This window comes from Cetorhinus maximus, chromosome 7, assembly GCF_964194155.1.
Source record: "Cetorhinus maximus chromosome 7, sCetMax3.hap1.1, whole genome shotgun sequence".
Lineage (NCBI taxonomy): Eukaryota > Metazoa > Chordata > Chondrichthyes > Lamniformes > Cetorhinidae > Cetorhinus > Cetorhinus maximus.
The window spans coordinates 44,755,660-44,768,668 of record NC_135885.1 but is presented as its reverse complement, the minus strand read 5'-3'; the positions used below and the strand labels follow the sequence as shown (position 1 = coordinate 44,768,668).

General features: G+C 40.4%; 1 protein-coding gene across 2 annotated transcripts in view; it reads right to left on the bottom strand.

Moving 5' to 3' along the window:
• LOC144682758 (spermatogenesis-associated protein 13-like) overlaps positions 1-13,009 on the bottom strand; it is a 342,817-nt gene that overhangs the window by 296,804 nt on the left and 33,004 nt on the right. For both annotated transcript variants that reach the window (XM_078545414.1, XM_078545416.1), the window contains exon 2: positions 8,684-8,719. In XM_078545414.1, the coding sequence (XP_078401540.1) occupies positions 8,684-8,719 (36 nt within the window). The remainder of the gene's footprint in view (positions 1-8,683; positions 8,720-13,009) is intronic.

The window sequence follows — 13,009 nt, the reverse complement described above, 5'->3', positions numbered from 1 at the left end:
AAGAGGAGGGGTATCGCAATATTGATGAAGGAATCAATTACAGCAGCAAGGAGGGATGACATCTCGGAAGGCTCCTCAAATGCAGCCATATGGGTAGAACTGAAAAACAAAAAAAGGAGCAATCACATTGCTGGGAGTGTACTATAAGCCAACAAACAGTCAGAGAGAAATGGAAGAGCAGATATGTAGGCAAATTTCAGAGAAGTGTAAAAATAATAGGGTAGTAATAGTAGGGGATTTCAACTTCCCGAACATTAACTGGGTTAGTCATTGTGTGATAGGTTTAGAGGGAACGGAATTCTTAAAATGCATCCAGGAGGGCTTTTTAAGCCAGTACGTAGAAAGTCCTACAAAGAGGTGGTGGTACTGGACTTAATTTTAGGAAATGAAGCTTTGCAAGTGGTAGAGGTATCAGTGGGGGAGCAATTTGCAGATAGTTATCATAACTCCTTTAGATTCAAGGTTGTTATGGAAAAGGACAAGGATGGGCCAGAAATTAGAGTTCTAAATTGGGGGAAGGCAGATTTTAATAAGATCAGACAAGATTTGGCCAGAGTGGACAGGGAGCAACTACCTTTAGGTAAATCTGAATCAGAGCAATGGGACTCATTCAAGAAGGAAATAGGGAGAGTACAGGGCCAACATATTCCAGAAAAGACAAAGGGCGGGGCCAACAAATCCAGGGAACCCTGGACGTCGAGGGATATACAGGATTGGATGAAGTGAAAAGGGGAGGCTTATGGCAGATACTGAGGGATCAAAATAGCAGAAGCCCTGGAGGGGTATAAAATGTGTAGGGGGGAAACTTAAAAAGGAAATTAGGAGGGCAAAAATGGGGCATGAAAAAACATTGGCAGGTAAAATAAAGGAAAATCCAAAGTTATTTTACACGTACATTAGAGTAAGAGGATAACTAGGGAAAAGAGTAGGGCCCATCAAGGACCATAGTGGTAATTTGCGTGTGGAGCCGGAAGGTGTAGGTAGGGTTCTAAATGAATACTGTGTGTCCGTGTTCACAGGTGAGAGGGACGATGTGGGTATGGAAATCTGGCAGAAGGACTGTGATATAATTTTTAAAATTAGTATAGAAGGGGAGGAGGTTCTAAGCGGTCTGGCAGGCTTAAAAGTAAATAAATCACCAGGCCCGGATGAAATGTATCCCAGGTTGTTGAGTGAGGCAAGGGAGGAGATAGCAGGGTCGCTGGTAATAATTTTCAATACCTCTCTGGCCACAGGAGAGGTGCCAGAGGACTGGAGGATAGCCAATGTGCTACCGTTATTCAAGAAAGGAGGAAGGGTTAAACCAGGGAACTACAGGCCAGTAAGTCTAACCTCAGTGGTGGGGAAACTATTGGAAGCAATTCTGAGGGACAGAATTAATCTACACTTGGAGAGGCAGAGATTAATCAAGGACAGTCAGCATAGTTTTGTTAAGGGGAGGTCATGTCTGACCAATTTGATTAAATTTTTCGAAGAGGTGACCAGGTGTGTAGATGAGGGCAATGCATTTGACGTAGTCTACTTGGACTTCAGCAAGGCTTTTGATAAGGTTCTGTATGGGAGACTGATAACGAAGGTAAGAGCCCATGGGATCCAAGGCAATTTAGAAATTGGATCCAGAATTGGCTGAGTGGCAGGAAGCAGAGGGTGATGGTCGAGGGGGTTTTTGTGACTGGATGCCTGTGTCCAGTGGGGTTCCACAGTGATCAGAGTTGGGTCCCTTGCTGTTTGTGGGATATATAAATGATTTAGACTTGAAATGTAGGAGGGTTGATCAGTAAGTTCACGGATGACACGAAAATTGGTGGGGTGGTCAACAGTGAGAAGGATAGCCTTAGATTACAGGAGGATATAGACAGGCTGGTCAGATGGGAGGTGATGCACTTGGGCAGGACAAACAAGGCACGGGAATACACGATGAATGGTAGTACCCTGGAATTACTGAGGATCAGAGGGACCATGGTGTGCATTCCACCGGTTCCTTAAGGTAGCAGGACAGGTAGATAAGGTGGTTAAGAAGGCATATGGGATGCTTGCCTTTATTAGCTGAGGCATAGAATATAAGAGCAGGGAGGTTATTCTGGAACTGTATAAAACGCTGGTTAGGCCACAGCTAGAGAGTATTGCGTGCAGTTCTGGAATCTGCATTATAGGAAAGATGTGATTGTACTAGGGATAGTGCAAAGGAGATTTACCAGGATGTTGCCTGGACTGGAGAGTTTTACTGATGAGAAGAGATTGGATAGACTGGGGCTATTTTGACTGGGGCTATTTTCCCTGGAGCAGAGGAGATTGAGGGGGGACATGATTGAGGTGTATAAAATTATGAGGGGCATAGATAGGGTAGACAGGAAGGAACTTTTCCCCTTGGTGGAGGGATCAATAACCAGGGGGCATAGATTTAAGGTAAGGGGCAGGAGGTTAAGAGGGGATGTGAGGAAGAATTTTTTCACCCAGAGGGTGGTGGGAATCTGGAACTCACTGCCTGGAAGGGTAGTCGAGGCAGAAACCCTCATAACATTTAAAAAGTATTTGGATGTGCACTTGCGATGCCATGGCATACAAGGCTATGGGCCTCGTGCTGGAAAACTGGATTAAAATAGTTAGGTACTTGCTTGACTGGTGCATACTCGATGGGCCAAAGGGCCTTTTTCTGTGCTGTAGACCTCTATGACTATGACTCATACTCCTAATGCCTTTTGCCTCATGCATGCATCAAGCTTGCCCTTAAATGTGTCAATGTGATCTGCTTCAGCTACCTTTAGCTACCACGTCCCAAACGGATTTGATTTGCTACATGACCATCATCTGACACAGATGAAAGGATGCCAGCAGGGATTTGCTTCAACTACTAATTATGGCACTCCGTTTCACATTCTCCACACTATCCGTGTAAAGAAATTCATCCTAAACTATTTATTTGATCCATTAGTGGCCATCTAAAATTTATGCCCCTCTAGTTCTGGACTAAGCTACAAGTAACACTGGTTTCTTCACTTTAAGCCCTTTACAACTTTAAGGCCTCCATCAGATATCCTTTGTCCTCACATTCCCAAATAAAAGGGTACCAGCCTATTCAACCTTTCCTGGTAAGTGCACCCTCTCAATTCTGGTAAATCTCTTCTGCACTCTGTGCTTCAATATCCCTTATTATAGTGTGCAGACCGCAAATATGTGAAGTACTCCAAGTGTGGTTTATGTATTCAACATTACTTCAGTGTTTTTATATTTTCGTCCTCTAGCCACAAACCCCTCTTTTGCACTTTTTTTTAATGGCTTCATTAACTTGTGTTGCTACATTTAGAAGCTGGATTTTTTGTTTATGTATTCCCAGATCTCCTCTACACAATTTATTTCCTTATTTTCAAATGAATAAGTCACCTCCTTATCCTGGCTCACAAAAGAAACCACCTCACTGTTTCTTTCAACCCTTTCGCACCATGACAGAATTGAAGAAGCCAAGCTAAACATTAAAACAAAAATGCTTCATCTTTTACACACCTCACTTTTCTTGAATTCAGTACTTACTGGAGCTTTAACACCAAACATCAACTCAAAATTATTCGTTTCACCTACGGTAGGATGCCAACAATTCAAAAGCCTTGATGAAACTATCAATATTGTACTTTTCTTTGAAGTTGGTATTGAATAAGATTCAATGAAAGCATGTTTGTACTACCTCGCTTTCTCTTTTGTCTCAAGCTAATGTTATCAGTTTCCCCCGCATCAAATCTGCAATATTCCTTGGTTTTCTCACATCCAAAACATTTGTTCTTCTCCTCATATTATTGTTTACTTGGCCTGTGCAAGATACTATCTCACGATGTTTTGGGGCTCTTGTAGCTGGAAATTTTGAGTTCCATGACAGAATTAAAGGGCAATAGCATGCAAAGCATTATATAAACATATTGCACTTCTGTCACATTCTGCAACCAGAGACCATGCTTTTATCCAACCATCTTTATTAAGCAAGCATTGCAGCATGCAAGGGAAAATATCCATGCTGTTCTTAAAATTAACATGGCAATGCTACTGCAGAATTACTTCATCATTCAACTCGTGTCATTGCTCTGAATTGGAACATTTGAGGATCATTCCCCCAAAAATTAGAAGGTCACTTGCAGGACAATCTATTCACCATTGGTCCATAAAATGTATTCAAAATGGCTGCAAGAAATTGAAGCTTCATAAGGTAAGCTACAGAAAACAATAAAAACAGGAATTGATTGTCCACTGCAACTTTGCCAGAAAATCCACAAATTCTGTGGAGAAATGGTGTTGACACCAAAGTTACAAGTGATGATCAGGAGAATCTCTGTGGAAATTCAACATCAGAATCTCTGGAAATATAGCATATAATAGACAAAACCAATGCTGTTCTGTTACACCAATTATAAAAGTCAGATAAATTGTCCCTAATGCAAGCAAAATCCTAATAAATTGCTTACATAACCGCGAACTCTAATTGGTGGCGCAGACTCAAACATAGAAGAAAATTAGAGTTTAGATTCAATAACCACAGAAGGCAGCAAAAGTGTAAACAGATAGCCCAGAGTAACAATAGATACAGATTGCATCTTGTATGTGTTCAAACATTTGCCACAACCCAGAGGCACCCACTCAAAAGCCACTAGTTACAGGGTGAAGGAACTAGGAATAGGAGTTTGATGTGTAAAAGCTATTATATAGTGGAGAAATATTCACCCTCTGCTGAGGAGCCTTAGGATCCATATCTCAGTGTTCCAGTCTTCAAAACAATAATATTTTTTTGTTCATTTATGGGATGTGCGTGTCACTGGCTAGGCCAGCATTTATTGCCCATGAGGAGGTGACAGTGAGCTGCCTTCTTGAACTGATGCAGGGCCTGTCGTGTAAGTACACTCCCAGTGCTGCTAGGGGGGGAATTCCAGGATTTTGACCTAGCGACAATGAAGGAACGGCAATATATTTCCAAGTCAGGACTAGTGATATAAAGACAATGGCTACAAGAGCAAGTCAGAGGCTAGGAATCCTGCGGTAAGTTACTCACCTCCTGATTCCCTAAAACCTGTCCATCATCTACAAGGCACAAGTCAGGAGTGTAATGGAATACTCTCCACTTGCCTGGATGAGTACAGCTCCAACAACACTCGAGAAGCTTGACACCACCAAAGCAGCCCACAAGATTAGCGCCCCTTCCAGAAACATCCACTTCCTCCACCACGGACAAACAATGGCAGCAGTATGTACCATCTACAAGATGCACTGCAGAAACGCACAAAGGCTCCTTAGCAGCACCTTCCAAACCCATGATCACTACTATCTAGAAGGTCAAGGGCAACAGATACATGGGAACACCACCACCTATTCCCCATAAGCCACTCATTATCCTGACTTGGAAATATATCACCGTTCCTTCACTGTCACTGGGTCAAAATCCTGGAACTCCCTTCCTAACAGCTCAGTAGGTGTATCTGCACCACATAGACTCCAAAAGGTCAAGAAGATGACTCAGCACCACCTTCTCAAGGGCAACTGGGAATGAGCAACAAAATGCTGCCATTCCCAGCAATGCTCACATCCCATGCAAGAGCATAAAAACTCTTTACATATTCCCCATGGTTTATTTGTTTAAATTGGGAGATTAGATACAACTGTGAGATTCCAGCTCTTTTGCTGGATCCTCTCCTGAGGGTGGACTGTGCTAGATAGTGAGGATGTACCATGGGTGCCTTCTGCCACCTCTCTCAAGTGGCCATACTGCACATGGGAGCCAAGGAAATGCATACTGGGGAGGGAGGGACAGTTGAAGCACGGGGCACAGAGTCAAGCCCAATCATGTCCCCGTCGGATATCTTCAGTAAGATGACATAATATTGGCATAAAGCTGATCTGATACTTATTTAGAATGTTACTGAGCATTAGCATTGAGCAGGGGTTACTGGATATAGATTAGGAACAGGACCAATCTTTTCCCCTCCCTGACCCATTGGTATAGGGACCAATTTGAGGCCAACTCAGCATTGACCAGCAATCAAATCTGAGACTTTCTTAGTCACACGACTTGGCACCTTTGCTTAGCAAGATACTGGGGCAGTCCCATCTTAATTTGCTCTTTATTTCAGAGATGTCTTGTGCATCTACTGCAGTTATTGGCCCCGATCCACACAGATGAAGTCTCAATCATTTTTAATCTCAATCCTGTTACTCTCATCAAAACAGGACACCAGCTAAGCTTACAAGTGCAAATACATAAGACAAATTTAAGGCACTGAGCACAAAATATAAATTGATTTCTAATTTACACACTAATAAATTAAATCATAAAAAAAACCTTTGAAAGCCAAGTCAATACTTTTATATTGCAAAATAAGAAGGCATTGAGTTCCTGGAAGTGATTTTCGTGGGTAAGGATGTGATATCAGAGGAGCAAATTTGTTCACGTGTACTAGAGTGACATTTCCAGGAAGTGATATTAGAGGGCTCAAAATCAGAAGTAGTTGCATGGCGCTGCTAATCATTCCATTTTAATACACAATAGATTATAAAGGAGCTCACACATGGAGGAAATACCATATCTGTACACCTACAAAATATTTAAAAAGCATGCCCGAATTGACTATTTTAATGAATGCTTTGAAACTGGGAATAATGATGTTGTGTGTCATATACTGGTAGATATCCCATTTTGTTGCTTATGGCAAGGCTCGCCAATGTTGAGTTGCAGAAATGTCTGGTTTATCTACAATGTCATATTCCACATAATGCTGTGTGTTCAGTGTATTCCATTAATATTGTGCAGGGTGACAAGAAATTACTCCACTAGACTTAGTTAACATGTAGCCTTACAAAAGTCAGAAAATCTTCCCAGAACAATGTATATAGACCCGGGAAGATTTTCAGACTTTTGTAAGGCTACAAGTTAACTAAGTTTAGTGGAGTAATTTCTTGTCATCCTGCGCAATGATAGTGAAATAACACTGAACAGCTGCACTTTTTTCTCTTTTACTCATGGCTGAGACCATAAATTTGCATTGTTATAGAAATTCAAACATGAACTGAACTTTTAGGGGCATCTAGCATGGCAGGATATTAAATTAAATCTGGTTTGATTTTCCCCCAAAATTAGAACAATAAGGAAATTAAAACTTAAACCAAGTTATAGCATGAGTTATGTTTACAAAGCGTTTATAGAACAGAAACAGGCTATTCAGCCCAACATGTTCCATCATTTTGAGGTTTTCAGACACTTCAATATAATGTGACAACCAAATTATTTAGCAGGATAGTTTGCTTCACTAGTGAAGTTGGTCAGCTGCTACAGGCACACAGCCCAATATTCAGATAAATGCAGCTGAACCATCCCCAAAGTTTTATGCATTTGAAACATTTGCTGCCATCTTTAAAACATGTCAATAAATAATTCGCTAGGCCCAAAACAGTGCATGTGAACTTGTGGCTTCCCTTTTTCAAAGTAAGTTACTTATTAGCTCCCCGAGTAGCACATTTTCCCAAGCGAGCTATTCACAGAAAGACAAATAACGGTGCCCTTGGTTACTTCAACAATTAGTATAGCAGTGCTGTGCAGTGGTATGCAAAGTTAACAAGAAAAAGGTTTTTAAAACATAGCGCAAGCTTAAGAACATGGTCACCCATTTAAAGTGATCAGTATTTTGCCAGATTTGTAAACTGAAAACTATCATAACATAATTCAATATATCTACAAGTTAAGGTAAATTTTAAATTAAAATGTGAAAACAGCATTATGATAGCTTATACTCAAACAAATGTCGTCATCACTGAAACCCAGGGGGCACAGGTCAAATACACAGAAATACAGAGTGGTAAATAAAGGCCATGTGTGTATAACCAGTTGAACACTTAAGGTCACCAACTATGTGTTACATTACTTTACAGTGTGCTGAGATTTTGTCAAACTCCCTAAACAGCTTGGAAAGCGCATGCCAATGAGCCATTTCCTAGGCATCCATATACATAGTAGAAAACAATTTGAAGTCAAAACTTATCCCCATTCACTCCTCCAGGTACACGAATGCTGAGGGTAATGCATTCTTCCACTCATTTGGGAGGAGGACAGCACAGGAATTATGTTTTGATATTTACTCCCTTTGCATAGTGGTGTAATACACCGTGCAGCATATTTACCTGCTAAGCCACCTGCCAAGGAAGAGCTAGAGTTCAGTAGATTTTCCCAAAGCAGGATACTTCTTTGCAGTCAATTTTCCTCCCTCCACATCTTTAGCAGACCTCAGTCCTTGCTGAGATACAGGGGCCTGAATACCGGAAGTGTTCCAGTAACTTGCTCAAGAGAACATTAAGTATGAGCCTATTTGGTTTAGTTTACAAGCTAGTCAATATTGGTGGCCATTACACTCACACCTTATTCTATGTTTACTTTTCTAGGCTGGGGTGGAGGAAGTGTCATTGAACAATCATCAGGAGTGGGGACTATGCTCATTTTGACTCTTGCCAACCATTGCGCTAGTTGGATCAGCTAGTCACCATAGAATTTATATCATACCTGAAACCTGCTGGTTTTCTACACACTGGACCTTCAGATGAGCCACAATAAGAGGAATTATAAAACAGTCTGGATAAAGCAGTTTTCCCCGCTTTAAAAGGGAAAACGAGTCCATTACATGTATCTAATTGTCAATAATTCTCAAATTCAGGTTCACCTTACCAAGTCTGGAGCACTGACAGCATGACCAGTGAAACCCTGAAAATGTAAACAGATCAGTTTGTTAGATCAGTATCAAGTCTAGTTGCACAAAAACTAAATGCAGAATAATGGACAACATACAGATGAACACCTGAAAACTGAGACACACACACACACACACACACACACGAATAGCATATATTAGCATGTCTGCTTTTCATTCATTGAAAAAGAAAAGGGGTTTTAAAATTCAAAATAAACAAGTATGACATAATTCAATTATTTATTATTTCTCCAATATCTTTTTCCAGTGTGCATTAAGATTCCATGCTATTTTTGCTTGACTGTATCTGTTTGATAATGAGAAAAGCTGAAAGATGGGATATGAATAGAGGAAGAATATTCTAGCAGTTGGGATTTTACTTATATAAAAATTAGTTTCAATGTCTTTGTTGCAAAAGAAAATCTAGCCCTTTCAAAAACGAAAGCAGAAACTTAAAAGTTGCTAAGTCACCAGCGACCTGAGCAGATGCCTCTGAGGATACCGAGGGAGGGAAGGAAGGGTAAAAATTGTGGAGGCACAGGCCATTATCTTTAAATCCTCCTTTGATACAAGATGATGCCAGAGAGCTGGGGAATTGCAAATGTTACACCCTTGTTCAAAAAAAGTGTGTAGGAATAGTGCAACCTAGATGGTGTGAAAGCTGCTTGAAATGATGCTCACTAACTTGATTGAGCTTTGCAATGTGGTAATGCGGTTGATGTGGTGTACATGATCTTCCAAAAGGCATTTGATAACATGCTACAAAACAGGTTTGTCTACAAAGCTGAAACACGTGGTACAAGAGGGACATTTGCAGCATGGATACAAAATTGGCCGAGGACAGGAAACAGTAGTGGTGAAGGATACTATTCTAAAGAACTTGCAGGAGCAAGGGCTATAAGTGCACAAACTGTTGCTGCTGGGCAGATTGAGAAAGCAGTTAATATGGCAAACAGGATCCTGGGCTTTATAAATAGAGGCCGAGAGTAGAAAAGCATGGAAGTTATAGTGAACCAAAACACTAGCTTGGCCTCAACCGTAGTATGTCCAATTCTGGGCACGACACTTTAGGGAAAGATATGAAGGCATTGGAGAGACTGCAGAAAAGATTTACAAGAATGGTTCATAGGAACAAAGGAAATGGAGGAGTAGGCCATTCAGCCCTTTGAGCCTGCTCCACCATTCAATTGGACCATGGCTGATCTTGTACCTCAACACCATTTTCCCATATCTCTTGATCTCTTTGCTATCTAGAAATATATCAATCCCTGTCTTGAACATACTCATGAGTGAGCCTCCACAGCCCTCTGGGAATTTGTATATTTCAATGAGGTCACCTCTCATTTGCATTCATTCCAGGAATAAGATTCTTCAAGTAGGTGGATAGATTGCCAAAGCTGGAGTTGCTCTCCTTAGAGGGGAGAGCAGAGCAGCCCAAGAGGAGTTTTGGTAGGCATGCTCAAAGTTATGAGAGATAGATATGTCTAGATAGAGTAGGTAGAAAGAAATTGTTCTCATTGGAAGAAGGGTTGAGAATCAAAGGACACAGATTTATAAGGTGATGGGCAAAAGAACCAACACATAACAAGGAAAAATTTTCGTTACAAAGCAAGCCATTAGGATTTGGAACACACTGCCAGAGAGTTTGGTGGAGGAAGATTTAATCAAGGCTTTCAAAAGGGAATTAGACATTCATCTGAAAAGAAAAAAAAATTGCAAGGCTACAGGAAAAGGCCAGGGGTGTGGGACCAGCTAAGCAGCTCTTATAGGAAAGCTGGCACGATAGGACAGCCCAAATGGCTTCCTCCTGCACTGTAACCATTCTACAATTATATAAGCCTTTCAGCTTCTCAAAACTTATTTGACCAATAATATCTCATTATATAGCTCGGTGTCAAATTTTGTTTTACGATGCGCCTTGGGTCTTAATAACATTACTACATTAAAGGTCTCTATATAAAAGTTGTTTTTGTTGTTGATCTTTACAATCTAAACTAAACTGAAGCTTTGAGAAGAGTGACATAGATTTTACATTTTGAAAACTGCTCAAAATGAGTCTTGCACAATTTTTATGCAATTTTAAACTGGTGCAAAGTAATGCAGATCCGCAACAATACAAAATCAAGGTGCTTTTGTGTCAGCTAGATTCTTCCTTTCCAAGCTTCCACAAAAACATAGCAGACCAGCAAAGATATTTACATACTTGCAGGGTATTCTTTGAGAAAATGGGGATATAGGATGTGATAAAACAGTTATGTTGAAAAAATTTGAGATTCACTTTTTCCAATGAATTGGGAGGAGGAAACAAGACAAGTTATATTCTAAAATGGTGGATCACATTGATTGTAACTAACAGTGACATGTACTTCTAGAGCTTTATATTTTTTTTCATGTCACTATATCTTCTGTTTATAATCCTCTTATGTAGATCGAAAATGAAGCCCAGAACTAAACACTATTTCTTAAACTCTGGGAGGAAACAAGGTGCACAGACAACTGCTTGAACCGTGCAACAAAACCTGACATGGTCAAATTATATCACAAATGTTGGAGAGTTCATTTTGGTCCATTAGCATCAAATACACTAAGACAGTTTGATAGGTGGAATAGCTAATGAAGCCAAGAAAAAAATCTAGAAATCTTTGTAGACTCATCATGTCCAACTAAAGCAGAGCAGCCCTCAACAAAGCAAATGAAAAGTTGAACTACATAACCTCAAAACAGATTGCAGGTTAGACAAATTGTGTTCAAACTGAGCAATGCTCTGATATAAAAGCAAAATACTACCAACAGCTACTATCTTGAACTCAGAGACAGACTATTCACAGTTGTAAAATACTTGACTTTTACTGCTGTGACTATATGTTGAGGTCTGTAACTGTACCCTTCTATCAAGAAAAAATAAATAAATGGTTTGATTTCATGAAATACAGAGGAAAGGTTTGATTTCATGAAATATAGAGGAAGAGTATATCTGAAATTTATTGTTTCTTCAATCCTGAATATGCTTTTTAATATACCTCTAAGGTTATCTCTCAAATGCCTCCTTTCCAGGCTGAAAAGTCCAAGTTTCTCTAGTCTTTCCTCATAACTTAGATTCCTGACATTAGAGATCAACATAATGGCACCTCTCTGCCCCACATCCAGCTGCTAAATGTCTCCTTTGTGTCTCAAGGTCATGAACTCGATGCAGTATTGAAAGTGTAGTCTGACCAGAGCATTAACAGTTATATTCAACTAAAAACGTTAACTCTGTTTCTCTCTCCACAGATGCTGCCAGACCTGGTAGACCTGCTGAGTATTTCCAACACTTTGTTTTTATTTATGTGCAATGCTCTGGTTAGACCACACTTTCAATACTGCATCTAGTTCTTGAACCCTAGACACAAAAAAGACAATTAGCTGTTGGATGTACTGCAGAGCGAGTCATCATATGTATATCTATTTCCACCTCCATAACAATACCCTTGTTTCAGCTCAGCTGCCTCTGAAGCCCTCTTTCAAGCCTTTGTTACCTCTTGATTATTTCAAAGCAGTCCTGACTGGTCTTCCACATCCTACCTTCCGCACACTTGGAATCATCCAAAACTCTGATGATCATCTCTTAACTCACATCAAGTACCGTTGCCCTATCACCCTGTGCTTGTTGACCTACACTGGCTCCCAGTCAGGCAAGGCCTTGATTTTAAAATTCTCATCCTGGTTTTCGAATCACTCTTATGGCCTTGCCCCTCCCCATCTCTAATTTTCTCCAGCCCTAGAACCCTCAGAGATATATGCACTCCCCTAAATTTTCTTCAGCAACCCCAATTTTAATCACTCCACCATTGGTGACTGTGCATTCAGTTGCCTCGGCCCCAAGCTCTGCAAATCCCTACATCCACCTCTTTCCCTCGTTTTTCTCCTATATAAGGCAATCAGTAAAACCTACCACTTTGACCAAGTTTTTGGTCATCTGACTCAATATCTCATGTAGTTCAATGTCATATTTTGTTTTATGATGCCCCTCTGAAGTGTCTCGAGACATTTTATATCAAAGGCACTATACCATTTGGAACACAGAGGGCAATCCAAAGTAATTGAGAGAGATTTCCAAAGAACAAGGTTGCAACGATTGAAAGACTGGCTCTTGATGGTAGGACATAGGGAACAAGCAGTAATCCAGAGTCAGAGAAGAAAAGGGTACTGGGTTAGAGAAGATTGAGACAAGATGAGCAAGATCATAAAAACACTTATAAAGAAAAAGACTGAGACCTCAGTCAACATACTGGGATACAGGAAGCCTATGGTGCAGGTCAAGGATA